Source organism: Pogona vitticeps, chromosome 3, assembly GCF_051106095.1.
Source record: "Pogona vitticeps strain Pit_001003342236 chromosome 3, PviZW2.1, whole genome shotgun sequence".
NCBI lineage: Eukaryota > Metazoa > Chordata > Lepidosauria > Squamata > Agamidae > Pogona > Pogona vitticeps.
The window spans coordinates 25,855,888-25,879,053 of record NC_135785.1 but is presented as its reverse complement, the minus strand read 5'-3'; the positions used below and the strand labels follow the sequence as shown (position 1 = coordinate 25,879,053).

Sequence of the window (23,166 nt, the reverse complement as noted above, 5' to 3'; positions counted from 1 at the left end):
TCTAAGTGTGCAAGTTGAGTCAATATTTTTCTATCAGAGTGGTTTGTAAGTCGAAATGTTTGTAACTCGAGCCGTTTGTAAGTCGAGGGTTGACTGTATGTTCTTAAAGGCTGTTTTATGGAGTTCTGTCTTGATTAGTTTCCTAAATATCAGGGGGGACAGAGCCTGGTACAGCTCGGTTGGAAGCTTGTTTTGCAGAATAGGGGCAACCACCAAGAAGGCCTGGTTCCTCATTTTAGCCTCCATTGGTGGAGGCACTTTTAACAATGGCGTTTGGGATTTTGTGGTTACTTTGGTTTCAAAGAGTAGAAGGGAGAGTGGAAATAATAATGATACAAGCTCTTGAACTTCAAAGTGTTTCAGTTTTAAATCATAAAAAATATTAAGTAGTATTCCACCCACAAGTCTTTTGTGTATTTATTGGAGCAGCTTAACTGATCTAGATTGTGGATGTTTGTAATGTTATTTATTGGTTTGGACATTTTTTTTGTTTCTACTTTTAGAGGACTTCAGAAGGAAGAGATAGTGCTTCTCACACATGGAGATAGTGTAGATAAAGTAGCAGATGGATTCAAAGTTGTTGCACAGTCTGGAAATGTGATAGCAGGTATGTCTTTTCCAGGCTATTTTTTCTTCCGTTTGTTCTTATGGAAGCTCTTGGGTAAAATGTAGCACAGTGCACAAAGTTCTGCATCTGTCAACATGTTTAACTCACAACATGCCTTTCCTTAGACTACAAAGGCGTTTTGTGTTTGTAAAAATGCAAGTGGAAATCTTCACATTAGATTGTTTAAAAGGCTTTCTCCCCCACCCCCCAAGAGCCGAACACCATTTACAATAGTCTGGTTGCGGCAGAACAAGCCTTAGGCTTGTATCTTCTCCTTTTTGTGCAAGAAGAAAAGAGATGTAAAGATCCTGTTCTTGGTTAGATGTAAAAGTATAGTTGTGAAATAAATCACTGTTTGCCAAGTTCTTATGGTAGGAAAAAAGCACCCTACAGTTTGATCAATCAACAATGGAATCTATAATTGGAATCTATAAATCAACAATGGAATCTATAGTTCTCCTCCCTTTGTGTGTAATGAGGAAGCATGGTCACAGGTTGATACAGCAAACTTGGCTAGTGTCCTAGATGAATGGGAAACCCACTTGGATATTTGAATAGAAGGTACTGGATCCACATGACCTGATTTTGATTGTGGTTGCCGTTTTAGACCAAGGCTACTTCTGTAGCCATTTGTAGTAAAACCCTTTGCTCATTTATATGCTTTGTTTAAGAGGGGGGGCACTCTTGAGCATGGAGCAACTGCTTGTTCCTCTTCCTTGGATGAAACCAGTGGGTCCCACATTGCTTCTTGTTATGTATGCTGTTAAAAAAAGAATATGACAAGTAGTTATTTTCACACTTATTTGAACTGAAGGCAATTTATGATCCTGAAAAAAACCTAACTGGATAGGTTATTGGGGAAATTATATCATTTGATTATTCTAATGTAATGAAGAGTAAGTCAGAATCCTAGTGGGTGTTTACACACACACACAAGAGGAATCATAGAAGTTGCCACAGGTGATTGACAAGATGCTGGTTGCATATCCAGTTATGCACATAACCCAGGACCTTGTCAAGTTCCTGCTGCAAATTTGTCGATCCTTCTGCATGCATATAAATATCCAATGGGATTCTGGTCATTATCTTCATCTGATCCTTTTGGCCTGTTTCTGGTAGGAAACCTCTAGGTTTATTTAGATAAATCTAAGTGGTGCACATTTAGGTTTTGCCCTCCCCCCACATAGCTTGACACACACTAGTCTCCCTCTGATCATTTCTGTATGTGTTTTCCCCATATAAATAGAAGCAATCACTTCATATCATTGTAATTCCTAATTTTTCCCTTCTGTCCAAGCTATAGCAAATGAATCTAAAAAACTCTACGGGGCACAGTTTCATCCCGAAGTTAGCCTTACAGTGAATGGAAAAGTGATGCTAAAAAACTTCCTTTATGATATTGCTGGGTGCAGTGGTACTTTCACAGTTCAAAACAGAGAGTTGGAATGCATCCGAGAGATCAAGGAGAAAGTGGGGTCCTCAAAAGTTCTGGTAAGGTTTGACAGTTTGATCCATGGTCATTTCTGTTAATAAGGAGCGGGATTTGAATACTGGTTTCAGATTTCATTGTATTATTTTCTTAAAATGGGGAATGTTTTGCTGGCTTACTGAATAGCTACTGTGCTGGATATTGTAGTAAATAATGAAAAGCAGTAAAGCAAATGAAATGTTTCATTTGGATGCTTTCATTTTTCTGCTTACTGAATTCATAACAATACATCCCCTTGCTTTTCCTCTCACTGCCATTTCAGGTTTTACTAAGTGGAGGTGTAGATTCCACTGTGTGTACAGCTTTACTGAACCGAGCTTTGAATCGGGATCAGGTGATTGCAGTGCATATAGATAACGGATTCATGAGGAAGCGAGAAAGTCAGTCTGTGGAAGAGGCCCTCAAAAAACTGGGAATTCAAGTCAAAGGTATTACATTGCTCCTTCCATATTAAGCCACACATTTAAAAACACTTGAGTTCCTATAGGTGTGCTCCAACTTTAGAAATTAGATAGTGGGACATATAGTCTCACTTCCATCTCCATCTTTGGCTTCCTTATCCAGAAAGTATAGCTCTGTATTAAATGTGGAGTGTTCCTGGAAAATAAGTGCTGGAACTTCACATACAGATAAGTCTGCCTATTGGTGATGATAAATAAAGGTTCTCTATGGCATATTATAAAGACACAAGAATATCTATATAGATCCAAGACCTGTCTGATACAGCCCTGTTTTCACATAGTGGCCAACCCATGGGGACCTCACAAGCAAAATGTACCCTATTATTGATACTCTCCAATAACTAGACCTCAGAGGTGTACTGTCTCTGGCATTGGAGGGGATATATAGCCACTGAGACTACGAGACACTTATAACCTCATTATCCTAGTTTAAAGCAGCTGTCTCTGCCACATATAGATGTTGTGTTCTGAACTGTAACTATTCTCTTTCCCCCCCACCCCCCCACCCCCCGTATTTACTTGGAGCTTCTTTTAGAAGGCCTGTGTATCTCCAGCTTTCTTTGTTTCCTTTCCGACTCTTCTTTGGGGAAGAGTTTGATTCTGAGCTCTTTTGATTTAGTCCAAGAATGGGCCCTTCAGGTGTTGTTGGACTACAACTCCCATTGTACCTAGCCAGTAGAGCCAATGGTAAGGAATGCTGGGAGTTGCAGTCCAACAACATCTAGAGGCCTTTACTTTGCGCACTTTGGTTTAATAATCTTCCAGTGCTTCTGCGGTACAATAGCCTGTAGTTCTGCAATTTTCTTGCTCCTTATTAATAGGTGGAGATTTGCAGCAAGCATGATCTCACGGTGGTGTGGGCTTCCCCTCTATCCTCAGACCAGATAGAGTCAATAATCATTTCCTCTAACCTTTTATTTTCCCAGCTTTTGATGCCCACAATTCTTTAATGTATGTATCTTTCTATTGTTTATGTGACTCTCTACAGTGCCTTGGCGGAGGCATGGGAGGACAAGGGCATGGGACAGATCAGGCATCATTTCTGTGTGCCCTTGTTCAGACAGGGTCAGGAGCTAGTGCCCATCTTTAATAGATACGTTAATTGATAAAAAAAAATCTTCTATCTTATACAGTGGTCAATGCAGCTCATTGGTTCTACAATGGCACAACAACTCTGCCAATCTCTGAGGAAGACAGAACTCCGCGAAAAAGAATCAGTAAAACTCTAAATATGACTACGAGTCCAGAGGAAAAACGCAAAATCATTGGTGATACCTTTGTTAAGGTATGTTTTACCATTCAAGATGAAACATTTGATGTACCCTTTTCCTTGTTTTCCTGGGGAAAATATTCAGATGTTTATAGCTATTGTTCTAAAAGTTGTCTCTGTGTATACATGTGTGCTCACGCAGGTGTGGCCGTCTAGTCCATGCTGATTTGAACACTTTATTTCTAGGCCCAAGCCTTTAGCATGTGGCTTAACAACATTTGTGTCTCATTCAACAATTTACCAGCATTTGGGACTGCTGTCCTTCGAAGAAATGAAGCCACATGGGAACTAAGCAGCAATATAACCCTCCCAGGCCAAACTCTTCCTCATTATTGCAAGATCTTAGGGATACCTTTTGCCTCCAGTGATAGGTTTTGGTCCAAAATCAGAATCATATTGGGTTTTTTTTTTTTATCACTGTAGTGTCCCTGTTTCCCCTAGCAGCTGTCAGGATTGTCCTGTTAGGGAAGGTTCCTCATAGATCAGATTACCCCATATTGGTTTTGCTTCCCAAGTGACCTGACAAGCAATTCCAGTCAACCCCATGCTACGTTGCCAATCCTAAAGAATTGTGTTCTATACTAAAGGACGTACTGTTTGCCAAACCTTGTATATTGATCTTCCTGCGTGTTTTCAACCTACTAAAGTTTCTGCTTTTTATACATATGAAACAGAACAAGGTACTGAGTAAAGCCCGCTGTTTTGTCCAGCAGGGGTCACCCACTATCCATTGCACCTTGTACAGTATAGGTTCAAAATAGCTCTACAGTGGTACCTCGCTAGATGACGACCTCGCAAAACGACGAATCCACATGCCATGCAGAGGGGTGCAGCTCATGAGGACTGTAAATCGCATAATTTGCAATAAGGGTTTGGGCACAATTGTGAAAGAGTCTCTTTATTTCTATTTCTCGCCCTCCTCCTGACTCCAACTACAGATTGCTAATGAAGTTATCGGAGAAATGAATCTGAAACCAGAGGAAGTCTTCCTTGCTCAGGGAACTTTGAGGCCTGATCTCATTGAGAGTGCTTCCCTTGTCGCCAGTGGCAAAGCAGAAGTTATCAAGACTCATCACAACGACACAGAGCTCATCAGAAAGCTGAGAGAAGAGGTAAACAGAATGTTAAATTTCATTTTTAAGTTACCTCTAACCCAGCTATGGGTGCGGTAGAGTTAGCCAGACTTCAGACTTGTTAGATTTGCCTTTTTAAAAAAAAACCTAGGGTCCACCAGTTGGAGCTTGATGGAAAGGACCATTCCCATAGATAGACCTCAGCATACAATCATTTTACATGAAAATACCACTTAATACAAACATGACCTTTCTTCATTTCAACAGAATAATCTAAGTGGACAAAATCACTTTGAATTTTGCTCAGGGTGGATTTCATTTAAATCGCAATTTAAGTTTTAAAAATAAAGTTTTGATGATTTAAATAAAAATCATTTTCTTTATTTCAATTAATTTGGTTTTTTAAAAGCCTTGGTTTTTATCCACCTTGATCTTACTTTTGTTATATTATTTGGGTTACCATCCCCTCTGCCAATAACTAAACAGCACATCAACCAGAGACCTACCCAGTAGATCCAGATCTATACTCCTATTCCATCCCTCGCAGCCATTAAATTATACTCCATTTCCTTCCCAGCTTTATCTGTAGCAAGTATGTTGCCTTTTAGGGCAGTATTAAGCAAAAAAAAATGTTTTTAGAAATGTGGCCATTCTTTCTCATACAAAACCTAATGAGCAACAACAAGCCATTAATATTCTCACACAGACCCGCTTACAAAGAATTTCTGTACCAAGTAAAGTAGAAGAGCAATTTCAGATGCATTATTAAGTATAAATGAGAAACTTCTTTATTGTGCAGCAGGAGCCTGAAAAAAAAAGATTGAATTAATTTTATGCCGAGTGCTTTGCATCACTTCACTGTTTTCATGGTTCCTGTGACATTTCATTGGGGTAATACAGGCAAGGTTTAAATGATAGCCTCAGTAGTACAGTACTAGAAATCGATTCTCTCATTAGTTACCTGTTATGTCCAAGTCCTGAATGCAGATTTTCTATTATGTTCCCTTGCAGGGCAAAGTCATAGAACCACTGAAGGACTTCCATAAGGATGAAGTAAGAATACTTGGAAGAGAACTAGGTCTGCCTGAAGAGCTGGTCTCAAGACATCCCTTCCCAGGTACAGATTCAGTAAAAATCCACTAGAAGTCAGTGGGTTGAATCCTAAGATGCACCTCTGCTAAGGAAAAGCTTCTTCTGCTCATGACAGGGGTATTCTTGTCTTAACAGGGCAGTATTTCTTTAAAAAAAAAAACCCCAGATCTGTTGCATATAAAGGTGTCGCAAGAATTCTTGGTGTGTTTTCTTGTTCTTTTTTGTTTTAAGGGTCTTTTGTTGTTCTTTTCTTTGCTTTGTTTTTGTTTTCTTATGCAGTCCTTTTTAGATAACTCCTTTGTGCAGTTACTCCTTATTTAACCAAACCCTCCTTTTAAAGTTGTATTTTTTTTATTTGAGAATTTATCTCTCCTTCATTCTGTCTCAGCAATGCCAAAGTTAGATTTTACCCAGAGAATTAAAAGGACTGTGGGCTGCTTGATGCAAAGGGGAAAAACTGGTGTAGGGTAAGAATTCCAGGTTATAAGGAATTAGCACGGGAGGAGATGGAAAGCAAGAGTGCTTCTCTCTCACTCCAAAGAAAATATGTAATAAAGAGTTATGGGGAATATCTGTGTGATCTGAAGTGAAACTAGAGTAATGCATTTCCATTGTGGGCAAACAGTACAGAAACTACGAGTGCTTCAGAGCTCTTTGCTAATATTTGCAAGCACTCTGCTGAGCCATTTACAGATAAGTGATAGTGTAGGCAGAATGGTCATGATTGTAGCCACGCAGCATTTCAGAGATATCACTCATCATTTTCTTGTTGGCTGCTGGTAGCATTGTGTTCTTTTTTCTATATCACATTTTAGGTCCTGGTCTTGCCATTAGGGTGATATGTGCTGAAGAACCATACGTTTGCAAAGATTTCCCTGAAACCAACAACATTTTGAAAATCTTAGCAGACTTTTCTGCCAGTGTTAAAAAGGTAATTGTTTATATTGCTGAGGGATTTAAATGCATTCAACCAGACTGAATTTGCTGCTTGTTCATGCATGTGCCTAGAACTAAGCTAATTAGGAACTAGCATTGCAAATAATACTAAGCCAGTTCTGTAGCTTTCCTACCCACTTGTCTTTTACTGAGGAAACCCTTTTTCTCATCCACTTTTTCATCATGTCACCTGCTCCATATTCTCCCTGAGTTTTTTGCTGGCTTTTTCGTCTTCTCTGCCACCTCTCCATAACCTTTTACAACTTCCCAAAGCACTGCCTATAGTCTTGATTTCTTCAAGAACGATCTCAAGATTCTCCTCTTGCTTTTTCCTTTGACTTCTTAGATCATATCCTTGTGCTCTCTCATTTTCCATAGCATGACAACTTATACCTTATATCTTGGTCATTCTGGTTTATACTTTCCATATGTAGACTGTGTGACTACCAGCTGGATATATCTCAGATTGTATCTTTATAAGGGTAGCAGTAAGTTTTAAGTGCTTGAGAAATAATAATAAAAAGGGCTGAGCTTGAAATGTCAACTTGAAATGTTAGGTCACTCATCTCATTTACTCATTTGGCTTGTTCTTACTCCTGCATACTAAAGTAACTTGTTATGTTAATCTTCATTCATTCATTCATTCATTAATTCATTCATTCATTCATTCATTCAATCATTCATTCATTCATTCATTCATTGCTGTTATGTTAGCCATTGCTGCTTATTTTTATGGTAGGGAGCATGGTGTGATGGTGGTGCTTGTGTTGCACAGAATAACAGGAGCCCTTGATGTTGCTCCAGTGGCAACATTTTGTTGTTCTTTGTGGCCTCTGTGAATCACACCCTGGGTGATCCACGCCTGTGCGGAGCCTCATCAGAAAGTTCTAGAGCTTCTACGGTAGCAAAAAACACATTAGAATAAGGCCCCTCCCCCCTCGTACAAGTACCTTGGTGCCAAGGCTCCCCTTTCAGTTTCTTTCAACTGCCGCGTTGAGAGCCTCATAGTTCTGCTTCTGTGAGTAAAAGAGAAAGAGATTTATTCTTGATTCCTTCCTGTTATCAATCTTTTTTCCTTTAAATTTTAGATCAAATTCATTATCATCAGAGATTTTTTTTCTTTTCTATTTCACTCGGTCTCCCCTCAATCATCGTTTTTTCTCCTCAAATTATTTTCTCCTATTCATGGCCCCTTTGGACCCGTTTAAACACTGCATGGTCTGTGATAACAAAATACCACTCTCCAATGGCCACACCAAGTGTCTTTTTTGCTTGGGAGAGGCACACCAGACATCCTCCTGCCAGCATTATAAGAACTTCAAGCACGGAGTCCTCCACTTATCCAGATTAAAACTCCATCTTTGGGAACAATCCCTTCAACCAACCAAAATGGCCCAGCCTCCTTCTAAGGGCACCTCACAAACCAAAGCAATAGAGAAGGCTCTTTCTGAAGCCTCAAAACAACGTCCATCGACCACACCATACCACTCCAATGCTCCATCTACTTCATCTAAAACTTCAAAAACTCATAAATCGAAGTGCTCAATACCGAAATTCTCAATATTGAAGCCCTCCACTAAACGACAAATGTCCACCGAAGCCTCTTCAGTTCCGGAGCCTTCTCCGCTTAAAAGACCTAAACTGCATACATCTAAAATTGCAGTTGTTTCTCAGCAGCCTCAACAAACTGCCAAATCAGTCTCTATTGGCTCACCTTCTGACGATGATGGTATCCCCTCTCATCAACCCTGCTCCCAATCACCGGAATGGGATGACAGAGTTGATCAATTAACATCTTCTCCTCCCAGTCCTCAACACACTGTTCTTTCAAGCAACCCTTCCGTAGTTGCTTCACCTGACAGGGCCGACTCCGAACAGCAACTAGTGACCATACCTTATTAGGCAACATCTGATCGCCCACCGCAATCGCCTCAGAGACATCGGCCCAAACAGTCCCTGGAGCTGTCTATTTCATCACGCGTGGCTCAGACCCGCATTCAGCACTCTCACCGGGTTGCCGTTTGCCCCAACCAGTGCTCAACTGGACAAACCGCAACCGCCAATCAGCCAGTTGCTCTATCTAGCTTGGCCATACCTTCTTGTGGCGGGCCTCGATCTCTACAGCCATCAGTGTCGAAACGGCCGTATCACCATGACCCACATCAACTCCAACCTGTTCCCTACCAGGCACTTAAAAGACCCAGGACGATGGAGCAGTTTTCTTCTACACTTGAGGCTTTTATAGCTCCAGCCTCCGGATATTTTCCCTCTAATCCAGATGAGGGAAATCATTCCTTTCACTTGGCATCTCCAGCGTCTGTATACTCCACTGCTTTACCAGCTTGTAAACAAAATCTGTTTCGAGATCACCGAGACACAGGGTCTGATATTGATGATCCTCGATATCTATCCTGATCCGTGGACACTCATTCTGTCCCTCTATCAACGCACGATTTCTGTTGCCCGATAGAACCAAGCCATCAGACTCGACATTACTATGACCCGAAGTTCGACACCAACGCTGAACTATATAAAATGACGTCCATGGACACTTGGATGACATCTCTCAATATTAAAAATCTTTGACACTGACAAATGCCCATGGACATGCTGGCTCCATTGACATTGAGCCACAAACATGAATACTATGACACTTAACCTTATGACGTTTCTTTTGGCTAAGGACAGCTGGCCTGGCTGAGGATGCCTGCACATGTATCAAAGACCTTCCATTCAATGGGGCAAGCCTCTTTAATGCTGAAACTGATGATATTTTGGAAAACGTGCAAAAGAAAAGATCGGCAGCTAGACATTGGGGAGTTTATCCATCTTACCTACAACACCCCCAACAAAATGAATTGAGACGACCGTACAACTCATATCAAAAATTCCAACGTGATCCTCCAAAACAAACATCTTGTACACCCTATTTCAGAATTCAAAGAAATAAACCTCACCAACAACTCATTACTAGGTGCAATGACCGCAAGCCCAAACATCACGTTTGATGCTCCCATGACTGAGATCACACACCACTCCACCCATCCTGCCCTCTGGAAACACCTGCCTGTCTGGGAATCCATCACTACAGATGTCTGGGTACTGTCCATCATCTGCAACGGCTACTGCATCCATTTCTTCCAACAGACATCATCACTCCACCATCTCCAACCCTACAAGAGGAAACAAGAAATTTACTCCTCAAAGACGTCATACAACCCCACCTCACAATGCAACAAAGGGTTTTTCTCTCGCTATTTCACCAGGCCCAAAAAGGACGGAGGTGTTTCCCCTCTCTTAGACCTACAAGAGTTAAACAAATACATCATTACCACAAAATTCCATATGGTTACCCTTGAATGAGTTCTCCCTTTACTCTGCAAAAACGACTGGTTCACTGCCATAGATCTCAAAGATGCATACTTATATATTTCTATACATCCTCCATACAGAAAATTCCTTCAATTTCAGCTAGGATCACAAGCCTACCAATTCAAAAGGCTTCCTTTTCGCCTTGCAATAGCTCCAAGAGTATTCACCAAGTACATAGCACCAGTAGCTACTTACCTCAGGTTGCAAAAAAAATCTCATATTTCCATATACAGTGGTGCCTCGTTTAACGAGTGCACCGTACAACGATGAATCCGCATAGCGATCCCCTTTTCGGGATTGCTAATGTGGAGGCATACTGATCATTCCAGTGGGCAAAACTCGCATAGCGACGACCGGTAAGCGTTTCGCTTACCGATCTTCGCTTTGCGATGCCCGCGGATCAGCTGTTCGGCGGTTCTAAAATGGCAGCCAGACGCCCGAAATGGCCGTGCGCAGCGTTTTCGCGCCCTCCCCTCACTTACTGAGGGCGCGAAAATGGCTGCCGCTATGGAGGAAACTTCGCTGAACGGTAAGTTTAGGGTCCATTGGAACGCATTAAACGATGTTTAATGCGTTCCAATGGGTTTTTATGATCCCTTTAGCGATGTTTTCACATAGGGAGGGTTAATCTGGAATGGATTAACTTTGCTATGTGAGGCATCACTGTATTGATTGGCTCCTCGTAGCTCATTCCTGTCGCAAGGTCCAACGAGACACTCACTTCACCCTTACCCTCCTTCGCGATCTCGGTCTTGCTGTCAACGAACAAAAATCAAATTTGAAACCTACAAAGATTATTCATTATATAGGTGCATGCATAGATTTCACATAAGCTCGCACCTTTCTTCCTCCAGATAAGAGAGAAAATCTCATCGTATTTCTTCAAGTTTTCACCCCTCATGCTATGGTACCCGCCTTGATTGTGCAACATGTACTGGACACCATGGCCTCTATGACTTCAGTAGTGCAGCACGTACGTCTCAAGATGAGATATCTTCAGTCGTGGTTTCTTGCCCTCTTTGATCTGCTCACAGACCCTCCTCACACTCTTTTAAGGGTCACCCCAGAATTCGCCTCCCAACTTCAGTGGTAGCCGTTCCGACGACCACAAATACAGGTCGCCACCATCGCCAGGCTGGGGAGCTCACTGCAAATCTCTCAAAATCCACGCCAAGTGATTTCTCCAGAGAGAAATTGCTTCACATCAACGAATTAGAGTGGTTAGCAGTTTTGCAGAAAGCAAAACTTTCAGAAATCTCCTCGCCGGCAAGATGGTACAAATTGCCACCAACAACATTATGGAGATGTACTATATTCTAAAACAAGGTGGCACCCACTCTCCAAGTCTCCTCTATTTAGCAGTCAACCTCTGGGAGTGATGCCTAGCACATCATATCTGCTTCATGGCTTTACACATTGCCGGCCACCACAACAACTTGGTTAATCTACTCAGCTGCACAAACTCTCAAGCTCACAAATAGGAGTTAGACCAATCAGTTTTTCTTTGCATATGCAAACAATGGGGCAAACAAATTCTTGACCTCTTCACCTCCCGTGTGAATCGGAAGTGCAAATGATACTGCTCCCGAGCCAGCATTGGCAAACACTTCCAAGGAGATGCATTCATCGGTCAATGGCCGAAGACCCTCACTTACATTTTTCCACCATTCCTGCTTCTCCACAAGGTCATGGATCGCCTACAACAAGACAAGCCCGATGCCATCGTTATAGCCCTTTGGTGGCCAAGAGAACGCTGGTTTCCAGTCCTTCACAATCTCTCATCAGACATTCATCACCTCCCTTGCCTTCCACACCCCCTCATGCAGAACAGCTCCCAAGTACTCCACCCAGACTTACCTGTTCTGCACCTGGCAGTGTGGGGCAGTCTGCCTCACTAATGAACGTCCTGCGTCAATCAAAGAAGCACTCCACTAGAAAGGCTTACCTGTATAAATGGAACAGATTCAAATCTTTCACTGAAGCTTCTTCATTGCCTTCTATCAACCCATCACTTGATACTGTTCTACGTTTGTTTGTTTGTTTGTTTGTTGTTTTTGTTTTTTTTTTTTGCTTCATCTCAAGTCTAGTGGCCTTTCCCTCTCTTCCTTCAGAGTTTGCCTCTCTGACATAGTTTCTTATCTAACTCTCCGGCAGCTGATTTCTTTAAGCACCCTTTTCTTAAAGGTCTATCTCATATCTACCCAGATACCCGCCCGCCTTCCCTGCATTGGTTACTAACACTAGTACTGCAACAACTTACTAAAACTCCTTTCAAACCTTTAGCTTTAACTGATTTACGGTTACTTACCTTTAAAACAGTTTTCCTCATCGCCATCACCTCAGCTCGACGTGCTAGTGATTTAGTGGCCTTATGACACGACTATCATTATTTACAGTTTTTTCCTGACAAACTGTCCATGGATATTTCTTTCCTCCCCAAAATTGTATCTCAGTTCTATCTCTCTCAGCCATTTATCCTTCATTCCTTCTTCCCGTCACTGTCCACAACTCAAGAAAGAATCCTCCATACTTTTGACATTAGGCGAGCCCTTGCCTTTTATGTCCAACGCACTCAACCTTTCAGGTGTTCACTTCGACTTTTCATAAGTCACCAATCACCTACTGAAGGTCGCCAGGTGACATCTCAAACTATATCTAGATGGGTTGCTTCAACCATTCACCTCGCGTATCAGCTGGCACATAAACCAATCCCAAAGGTGATTCGCCCTCACTCCACCAAAACAGTGGCAACCTCTACGGCATTCCTACATGGCATACCTCTTCCAGACATCTGCACCTCTGCCACCTGGGCACAGCTGTCCACTTTCATCCACCATTATAGACTTGATCTCCGGCAAAAGTCTGATGCGGCCTTTGGACGTGCTGTTCTAGCCTCTATCTTGGAGTGACACCCTGCCTCCAGGTAAAACAGCTTTTTAGTCACCCAGGGTGTGATTCACAGAGGCCATGAAGAAGAACGACAGGTTGCCCACCTGTAATTGTAGTTCTTTGAGTGGACCTCTGTGATTCACACATCCTGCCCGTCCTCCCCACTGCCACGCCATTCTGCTTAATTTAGCGGCAGGTGACACAACTGAAAGGGGACGCTTGGCACCGAGGTACTTATACGAGGGGAGAGGGGCCTTATTCTAATGTGTTTTTTGCTGCCGCAGAAGCTCTAGAACTTTCCGATGAAGCTCCGCACAGGCGCGGAGCACCCAGAGTGTGAATCACAGAGGTCCACTTGAAGAACTACAATTACAGGTGGGTAACCTGTCGTTACCAGTCTCATAAGCATGGAAGGTTTTTTATTTTTGCAAAAATCCCTTACATTCTAACTTTTGTCTCTGTGCACAGAGGTTGAACAACTAGTGATGCACAATCTGCTGACATGTTTAAATACTTAGCTTGACTTTCTGCTTGATACTTAGCCTCATACGCTGTTGCAGAGGGTCAAAGCATGTACAACTGAAGAAGACCAAGAGAAATTGATGCAAATTACAAGTCTCCATTCATTGAATGCCTTCTTGCTGCCAATCAAAACTGTGGGAGTACAAGTGAGTAAAGTTGTGTCTGCTGGAGTAATCCTAAAAGTGGTGGAGGCTATTTGTTTTTTCAGTAACTGTGGAGTTTGAATAAAACAAGGTGGAAAGAAAAGAATATGTATTTTCACACATGTAAGGGAAGAGCTTAGATGGGTAAATGATCCCTTTTGTAAATTTGGGGCCGAATAGTTTTGGGATCACTAAGTTGTTTTAATAATATGCATCTACAGTATATACTATGTGGTATTATTCTTTATTGTTTGTATTCTTATGCTGTGAACTTCCCAGAGAATGCTTTGTACTGTGGGGTGGTATATAAGTTGAGATAATAGATATATAAATTCTTAAGCAGCTGTGGAGTTTGAATGAATCATCAGTTTCTTACTGTTAACTGGAGAAAGAATAGTCAGAGGTTCATGTGGGATACTATTTTGTTTATTGCAGGTAGAGATTGGTGATAGATGAGGATGATGCTTTAACTTTGCTTTCCTGAGGCAGTCTGATCACCAGACCGCCAGAAAACCAGTAGACAGTTTGGAACCACCTTTAGTTAAAATGCCATAGACCTAGACAAGAGTTCTGCAAATAAAGTTCACCCATGTTTTCAAACTGTGCTTTAAAATATATCAACTGTTGGTCTTGTTCTGCTGATTTGCAGGGAGACTGTCGTTCCTACAGCTATGTGTGTGGGATCTCCAGTAAAGATGCTCCACATTGGGAGTCCCTGATGTTCCTGGCCAGACTCATACCACGCATGTGTCACAATATAAACCGGTATGTGCCTATGGTATTTATAAGTACAGCTGCTGTTTAGTTTTCATGAGAAGTAAAGGCAAACACTAAATAGGGGAACAGATGACTTATATTCTTTCTGCAGTTTTACTCAAAAAGGCATACTAAGAGGAAAGAGTCAGAAGACCTTGATACTTAAAGCATGGCCCTATGTCTTAGCCCTTGTTCTGCAGACCATGTTTCTAACAAATCTGAAAAAGTGGACTGGACGCATCTTTAAGGTGCCATAGTTCCTTTCCTAGACTAATACAGCTACCTCCCTTATCAGTTTGATTGAAATAACAGTTTATAAAGCTGGGTAGAATCCATGTAGCATATTTGGATGCCTTGCTTGAATAAAGACCATGTCTTATTGGAGAAAGTGCACAGTCTAATGCTCTACATTTTCTTCTTTCTTTAGAGTTGTTTATGTGTTTGGCCCACCAGTTAAGGAACCCCCCACAGATGTTACTCCAACATTCTTGACAACAGGAGTTCTCAGCACGTTGCGACAAGCAGATTTTGAAGCTCATAACATTCTCAGGGAATCTGGTTAGTATATGCATTTGTTTGCTCTATTTGTTTGTATGAAATACTCTATTATAGGGAAAGGCCTAAATGCAGTTGCTGGTCTCAGCAAGAGCAGACCAATTTAGCTGCTCGCTGAATCGTGAGTCAGTACCTGTGTAAATCCCACCTATTCCAATTCATCAAACTATCCAGATGTTTTTTTGGATGTGAATGGAATAGATCTTGAATTTGTAAAATTCTAGCTTCAGAAAGTTTAATAGCTTGAGACACTAACTATTTTCTTCATTTTATAGCCAAAAGTGTGCATTCGGACAAAAAGTGGATGACATGAAAATGTTAAGAGAACTGTAGTGTTAACGTAACATGTACATCTCCTTTACAAGCGTCTTTTCAGAATCATCCTTTGGAGCACAATTTGCCTTGGAGCTGTGTTTTTCAAACTTCATTTGTATCCCTCTATTCCTTCAGGGACCTGAGACATTGCTTGGAAAAGCAACCAACTCTGCTGGCTGGGAAGTTTGGGGAATGGTAGTTTTTAAAAAATGGTTGTAGCACAAGTGCCCACTGTACTTCCTCCTCTCCCATTTTATGTTTACAAAACAGGTGTAACACAGGTCAGACTTGGCTCACCAGGATTAACTAGTGAGCTTCATGACTGAATGGAGAATTGTCCAGCAGCTCACCAGTTTTTGTCCACCAGTCTTAGCAATAGTCTGTGCTCTTTTTCTTTATCATTATCACAAGTTTTTAATTGCAGTATGTTTGCTCTCTTATTGAAGGTTATTCTGGAAAAATCAGCCAGATGCCAATAATCCTAACACCGTTGCATTTTGATCGAGATCCCTTACAGAAGCAGCCTTCCTGTCAAAGATCAGTAGTTATTCGAACCTTTATTACTAGCGATTTCATGACTGGTATTGCAGCGACTCCTGGCAATGAGATACCAGAAGAGGTAAAGTAAAATAAATTAGCTAAAGGACTATCAGTTCCTTTGCCGATGTGGAAAAACATTTGTTCTGTATATTGAAATACTAAAAAAGCTGCTGTTATTGGCTAGAATCCTGTTACCTAGTTATGCCTGTGAAAGAGGAATTGTGTTATTTATAGCAGCTTCTCACTACTAATTAATGAGTACCCATTTTGGTTTTTGGGCACACCCCAATCTGATGGATTGGCACACATCTGAAAATCCAAGCAGGGACTTGTCCTATTAAGCAGAAAGAAGCAGTTAAGTTACATTGTTTACTTTACATTGGCATAGCTGCACAAGGGAACATTGTCTATTATCTTTTGTAAGCAAATCAGCTTGTAGTGCAGAGTAGAGAAAGGCCACATGCTAGCCTCTAGATATTTTGGAGAACAGGTCTTTCCAATCTTTGCTCTTCAGCCATGGTGCTGGGGCCAAAGACAGTGTTAGTCCAATGCCTTTGGAGGTCATGCAGCTGCTTATGCCCGATGAAGTGTTACAAGCAGGCTGTCTCAGAGAAGTGGATTCTTCTGGGACCTCTGGGCACAATGCTGAAGGAAAAATCAAAGGTCAGCATCGTTTAAAAAACATTTTAATTAAAGACCTTTATTTAAACGTCAGTATTTAGTTCAAAACTGTTGACTGAAAATGTTGCCAATATTCTTTGGATGCTCTCAGCATCAAAGCTAAGGCCTTAGAAATGGACCACAACAGATGGGAAAATTTAACATCTGAGCGTTCAGCCTAGAGGCAGGCGGTGCATCACGGCCTCTCCCAATTTGAAGAGACACTTGTCCAGCAGGTCGAGGCAAAGAGGCAGTCCTGAAACTAGGAAAGTCAGGGAGCTGGACAGGGGACAGATTGTATTTGTCTTCAGTGTTGAAGGGATTGTCACTCTCGAATTGGCCTTCTCAGCCACACTAGACGCTGTTCCAAGACCTCTATTCAGAGCATGTTACCACAGTCTCTTGAGACTGAAGGATGCCTATAGCAATGTAATGGTTTATATAGATCCATTTGTTGCATACTTATAACCACCCATTTTATTTAATTTAGGCTGTGAGGATAAAAGCCTCCTAAGCAGCAAAGCCTCTTCTTTTATATTCACATTTTTTAAACAGTAAACTCTAGCGATTAGAGTCCTTCTATTGGCAACACATTTCCCTGTACAAGAATGGCTTTCCTCAGAACCTTTCTTGCCTTCAGGAGGTTGAATGAAACAGCAGTCCCTTCGCTCTGAGGTTATTCTCTGTGGTAGTTAGTAGGCAGTCATGTAGTCTGTGCTACTGGGTTTTATTTCATAGCTTTGGAGTAGGGAATAAGAGCTTAATCACACAGCCATGTTTGTAATTTCAGATGTGTTTTATTAGGGCTGCCTTTTTAAAAAGACATATTTTAGTTATAATTAATGCAGTTCTATAACTGGAGAGAAAAGGTGAGGAGGCAGCGTTGCAAGAGCTCATTTGACAAGAATGAATGAATGAATGAAATTGATCTCCGGCGAGCCCTTTATCTATTTGGGGCTGTTGTTTATGTGTTGAGGTTCTTTTGGCCAATAAAGCAGCTTTTATTTTAAAAAATCACCTTTCTAGAGGACTGGGTGAAACATCAGCCCTATTTAGGTGTTACAGCATGACACCAGGTAGGGCTTGAAGCATTGGTAGTGATGAAGGCATGCATGTATGGTCCCACTCCCTAGGTGGACTTTCCTTTTTTTTTTCTTTTTTTCCCCAGAGGGGGACTTGGAAGTACATTCTGTTTAACACCTTTCCAGCATTTCCATAATTATGTCTTGTCTGTCTTATCAAACCTTCAGTCAGGGAAATGCTGTAAGTGTCTGCAACAGAACAAGCTTGGAAGTGCTGCTGCAGATCCTTGCTATATAAATGCAAAGGTCTGTGTGACTTCAGGAGGAGTAGGGACGGGCGGACAGGACTTACCTGTGTTCCCATGTCACCATGATTTTCAAACTTAACCCAGTTTCGGGCTGTAACACCAGAATAGGGTTATTCCAGTTTATCTAACATGCCTTGCAATCCAGTCCTGATTTACATCTTTTCTTCCAAAGAGGAGAATACCTTCCTTAATACTGTCTTTTTTTGTTGTTGTTCATCCCCCCCCCCCCACATAGGTTGTGTTGAAAATGGTGACAGAGATTAAGAAGATTCCTGGAATCTCCAGGGTGATGTATGACTTGACTTCAAAACCACCAGGAACAACTGAGTGGGAATAGTTATGATTTCCCCCGAAGTGAAAGTACTGTATGGAGTTTTAAATTATATCAAAAACCATTCCCAGTGTTGACATGCAGTACTGTGAAAAGAGTGACTGGAGCTGCTGCTACATCACATGTGATTTTTTTAAAAAAATATTTTTTTTCCTGGAACATAATCTGCAAACTAAGAGTGATGATATGGGGTGGGGGGAGGACTGAGGTAAGTGGGGCTGAGGATATGTACGGGTAAAATAATTAGGGCAGTATTGCCTATGTGCAGATAGATTCATATTGGTTTGCCTTTTTTTGTCTATTTGACTCTTCCAGTTTTTTTCCATGTGTTTCTATTGTTGTCACTTCAGTGTCTCTTTTTAATTTTTTTTTGTATACTGTGTAAAAAGAGGCCCTTTATTTACATTTACCAAAACCATTGTTAGAGCCTATTAATAATGTAAAATGGAAAAAAGTGACCAACTGCTTTTGAAACAGATTTATTATAAATAAATATTTTGCCAAATGGACTAGTGGGTATTGTTGAATTGTGGAATTAATGTATATTTGTTTGTTGTACTCTGTATATCCTATTCCATATCATTTGGAATATTAAGCCCATGGCAATAAGTGATGATATTCTAAACCGGCACGCAAATAATGACTCTATTCACCCACTTCTCTCCTTGTTTTCTCCATAATATATGCATACCTTTTTCATCTTCCCTACCATGCTGTGATAATCTGTATTTAATGTAATTATATCAGTTACAAGAGAACAAGGCAGGAATTATATATATATGATTTGAAGCAGATACTGTATTTTACACAAAATCAAAGAACAATTCACACTAGCCATCAAAATATCTGTGCCATTCAGTTTTTGTCTTTATCCCTTTGGCCTTTCCCATTGCTTCCAGATTTCACAAAAGTATTTTGTAAATGCAAGGGAAAAGCAACCCTTATGCATGCCTTTATGAGACCTGTTGAAATGTTTTGCCAGTTTTTATGTGATTGGGTTTCGCAGTCAGCTTCACAAAAGTGAATCTAAATTAGTTTCTTCATTGTTGGTTCTTGAAGGATAACCTGCTAATTAAATTGGAAAGATGAATATAGTTACTTCTGCTTTCAGTGTGTGCATCGGGTTTAGAAGTTAGATGTGTTTTGCATAGGTGTGGGTAGTGGTCCACATATTCTGAACTCAAACAGAAATGTGTCTGTATAGCTGCCTCAGCAGGAGGGAGCAACTGTAGCTCCCATCAGTTCTAGCTAGCCAGTGTTGAGAGTTGTCAGGGGTTCCAGTTCCAGCAATCTGGAGATATTGTTAATGTAACAGGAAAGGAGGAAAGTGCCTAGTTGCCATCAAGCATGGGTAGACAACATGTTGCTCCTCCAGATAATTGTGGGATAGCAACTCTCTTCCGAACTTGTCAGCATAGCTAGTGACAAAATATAATGCACATAATATCCATTGTACAGCAACGTCTCAAGCGTCAGAGGTTGCCCATCCCATCATAAAAAGAGTACTTTTTCTCTTAAGACTGCCACAGTTTATTATGAATGTCTTCCCAATTCAGTTTTGTACCAGAAATCAGTACAAGCCCACAAAAGTTTTGTTTGTGCTCAGATGCTCAAGCAGTACATAGCCACAGTTCCTAGGAGGATACGGGCGATCATTTGCTCTGCTGAGGGTTTATGGAAACTTGTCACCTAACGATTGCAATTGTATAGAGGAGATGAAATAAGTGTTTCCGTTTAAAGCAAGATTTGATGCCAAAACATCAGCCTTTCATATTTTCGTTCAAGACAAGGCCGCTCTCCTTGTCTGAATTTCCAAGACATGGTTGGATGAATTAACCAGACCAGTGTTTTGCCTGTTCTCTGCTCCTCTGTGCTACAACGTTTTCCTGTATGGCAAAGGAAGGAGAAAAAGGGTGGTGTTGGCTATGAATTCACTGTGACCAGTCAGAAACTGAGGGAACAAAAAACCTTGGGTGTTTGGATGGCCGGGATAACCTGGTGGGTCTCTTGTTGTACTGACAACTGTACTGTGCCCCAGATGTTTTGGTTTCTCTTCAAGAATTTCCTGCGGAGATCTTGCAACATTGATATAAGTACATTGAATGAGAGAGTGCAGAGATTAGGACTACAGTCCATTTCATCCAATCTTCATGCTTTCCCATAATCCATGGTTTTAAGAAAGCCAAGTCAGAAGAGTTTTCAGGGCAGTTGCTGGTGAGTCCCTGGCAGCGAGAGTAAAGACAAGCACTATTTGGAAGCAGGGAACTCTGGTTCCTGACATTCTGCTGAGTTCTGAACATTTGGGTTCTGAGATTGGAGCTCCCTTGGATCTATTGCTGTGCCTTGAGACTGAGGTTATGGCATTTGCCAGAAGCACCTTCTCTTCCATTGAAATGTTGCCATTTAAACACAATTTTTTCCAGACTGATATCTAAAACAATATTATAATCCATAGTGTTGGCATAGTTTTTATGTAGTTTTGAAAAATAAGCATAATGGCTACAATCATAAGAGGCAGAAGTTTTATTGAATAGTGACTGTGCCTTTACAGCTGGAATTTGAACACTTTGCTTTGATAGTCGTTATGTTAGATACACAACTAGTCATGCTGTCTAGGATTTCTATCTTTGGAAATATGTAAATTCAGTTCCCTCTAGATGATAACTTATATTTTAAATAGGAGTCATGAATAAAATAGACCTTGGCAGAATTTATAAAGCTGATTATTGCAAGAGCCAGAAGTACACAAATGTCATGTTTATTGCATTATAAGTGAGTTGTTTAAAATTTAGCCAAGATGCCAGTGGTGTAGAAAACAATTTTGTGGGGTTTTTTAAAACACACACACACAACACATAGATTTAGTTTTTGCAGGAAGCAGAATGTGGAATATACCTTAACTGCCATCCTTCTAGTCTTTGAATGTATTTCATGGTGTTAATTCCTATCATCTCAGCCAGATGCAGAGACACAGATGACTGTCTTGTTGTGATCCAGAAGGGAATGTATACGTAGATTATGAATGCAGTGGTTCTTGTTCAGTTTGTTCACCCTCTCATCTATGGTCAGACATGTCAGCATTTTCAAAGGAATTTGTATAGAGAATAATTCCTAGCATTCTCCTTTAAAAAAAAACATTTTCTGCTTGTAAATGATAAAAGTACTGTGAGCCTTAATTTTTATCCACAAATAAAAGTTACCCATTTGGATAATTGTGTGGTTCTTTCCTCCCACTTGCGCCACTAATTTTATATTTCATTGGTAAGAGGAGCCCTTATCAGAATCCTGTGATCTTTGGCACTTGCTGTTGTGCTAGAGCTTGCCCCCTGAAGTCAACAGGACATATGCTTTCTTACAGAGGTTCTGGATACCTCCTTGTTTAAGGCCCACAAGAGTCCTGTTATTTGTGCAGCATAGGATTGTGCAAGTGGATTGCAGTAAAAAGATCTTAGCCAATCTCCTTGAGTCATTCTTTTCCCTTTCCTTATTCTAATGGATAAATGCGATTGCTAGTTCCTGATAGAAAAGACCCAGTGACTCCGTTGACTTACCAAGTCCAACCAATTCATTCAGTGGATCTGCTAACTGGATTTAGCCCTGAAAGATTTAATGAAGACTGCAGGCCCTAGCTGGATTTTCTTGGGTAAGCAGAGTGTCATGAAGCCTAAGAGATTCAAAGTATCATTGAGAATATTCTTGAAGCTAATTCCTGACACAAAACAACTTTTCTATGAAAGATACAAAGTTTAGAGTGAAATTCCATTATTTTAGACTGCTGTACTACGTGATCATATTTGCCTTGGAGTTAACTGCTATGGAACAATCATCAGTAGAAATTTTGCTGGATCAAATAATATAATCAGCCTCAATGACACCTTGGTGGAGAAACAAATTTTTAATTAAACATTACCCTTTCCTTACATATCACCACTAGCTAAAAACCCCACAGTAAGTACTTGACAAAGACAGACCTTTAAAAAAAATTGAGTCCAATTATCTCTAAATCAGGTCAGATTATGAAATGGCATATCCAAAATGGGTCAGGATATAATTTTGGAAAATGATAGACGTCCAATACTGTGATTCTTTTTTCCTTTGTATGTGATGAAATTCTTCCAGGAGAGAAATGGGGTGAAGTAGCTTACATTTGGGAACTGTGAGAAACACTGTCCAAAATCCTACTGTGAAACATGCATTGTATTTATTTATTTATTCATTCATTTATATACTGCTCTATTGGTGCAAGCATTATGCTGGACAGTTCACACAAAATTAAACTTGCAATCCTCAATGCCCCTCAGTAACCAAAAATTACATTCAAAAACAGTATGGCAATACAACATACAGTATTTATAACCATAAATATAAATGATCTTCATGTGCCCGTCAAGTCAATTATGACATGGTGACCATTTTAAGGACTTTCCAGGTAGAGAATATTCAGAAGCGGCTTACCATTCCCTTCTGTGGGCATCTGGGGACTGTGCAGCTTACCCATGGCCACACAGGCTGGCTGTACTAGCAGGAGGAGAGGAGTACTCACTTGATAGTAATATGTAAAAGAGTACCTCCAGGCTACAGATCTGGTCCATTGAGGCTAAGTGAATTTCCCTCAGGTCCAGCAATCCTAAAATAGGATCTTCATCTCATCTGGATTCACTTTTAGTTTATTGGTCCACTATGTTATCAAAGATAGGTAGTGCTCAAGGATCTGCATAGCATCAGCTGCTAATAAGGAAAAGAAGAGAGAGCCAGAGCTGTTGGTTATGTTAAGATGTTTTCACATGTTGTAAAGAAACATCACATCAAACTTGCTATAACAGGC

The 23,166-nt window shown here is 40.8% G+C and overlaps 1 protein-coding gene across 2 annotated transcripts in view; it reads left to right on the top strand.

Annotated features, from left to right (window-relative positions):
- Positions 1-21,553, top strand: part of GMPS (guanine monophosphate synthase) — a 49,107-nt gene extending 27,554 nt beyond the window's left edge. For both annotated transcript variants that reach the window (XM_020781946.3, XM_020781948.3), the window contains 12 exons: positions 504-607; positions 1,905-2,098; positions 2,359-2,524; positions 3,691-3,842; positions 4,766-4,939; positions 5,912-6,017; positions 6,808-6,923; positions 13,732-13,857; positions 14,504-14,619; positions 15,038-15,168; positions 15,927-16,099; positions 18,246-21,553. In XM_020781946.3, coding sequence (XP_020637605.3) covers positions 504-607; positions 1,905-2,098; positions 2,359-2,524; positions 3,691-3,842; positions 4,766-4,939; positions 5,912-6,017; positions 6,808-6,923; positions 13,732-13,857; positions 14,504-14,619; positions 15,038-15,168; positions 15,927-16,099; positions 18,246-18,347 — 1,660 coding nt within the window. In that variant the 3' untranslated portion in view covers positions 18,348-21,553. The remainder of the gene's footprint in view (positions 1-503; positions 608-1,904; positions 2,099-2,358; positions 2,525-3,690; positions 3,843-4,765; positions 4,940-5,911; positions 6,018-6,807; positions 6,924-13,731; positions 13,858-14,503; positions 14,620-15,037; positions 15,169-15,926; positions 16,100-18,245) is intronic.
- The last annotated feature ends 1,613 nt before the right edge of the window (positions 21,554-23,166 follow it).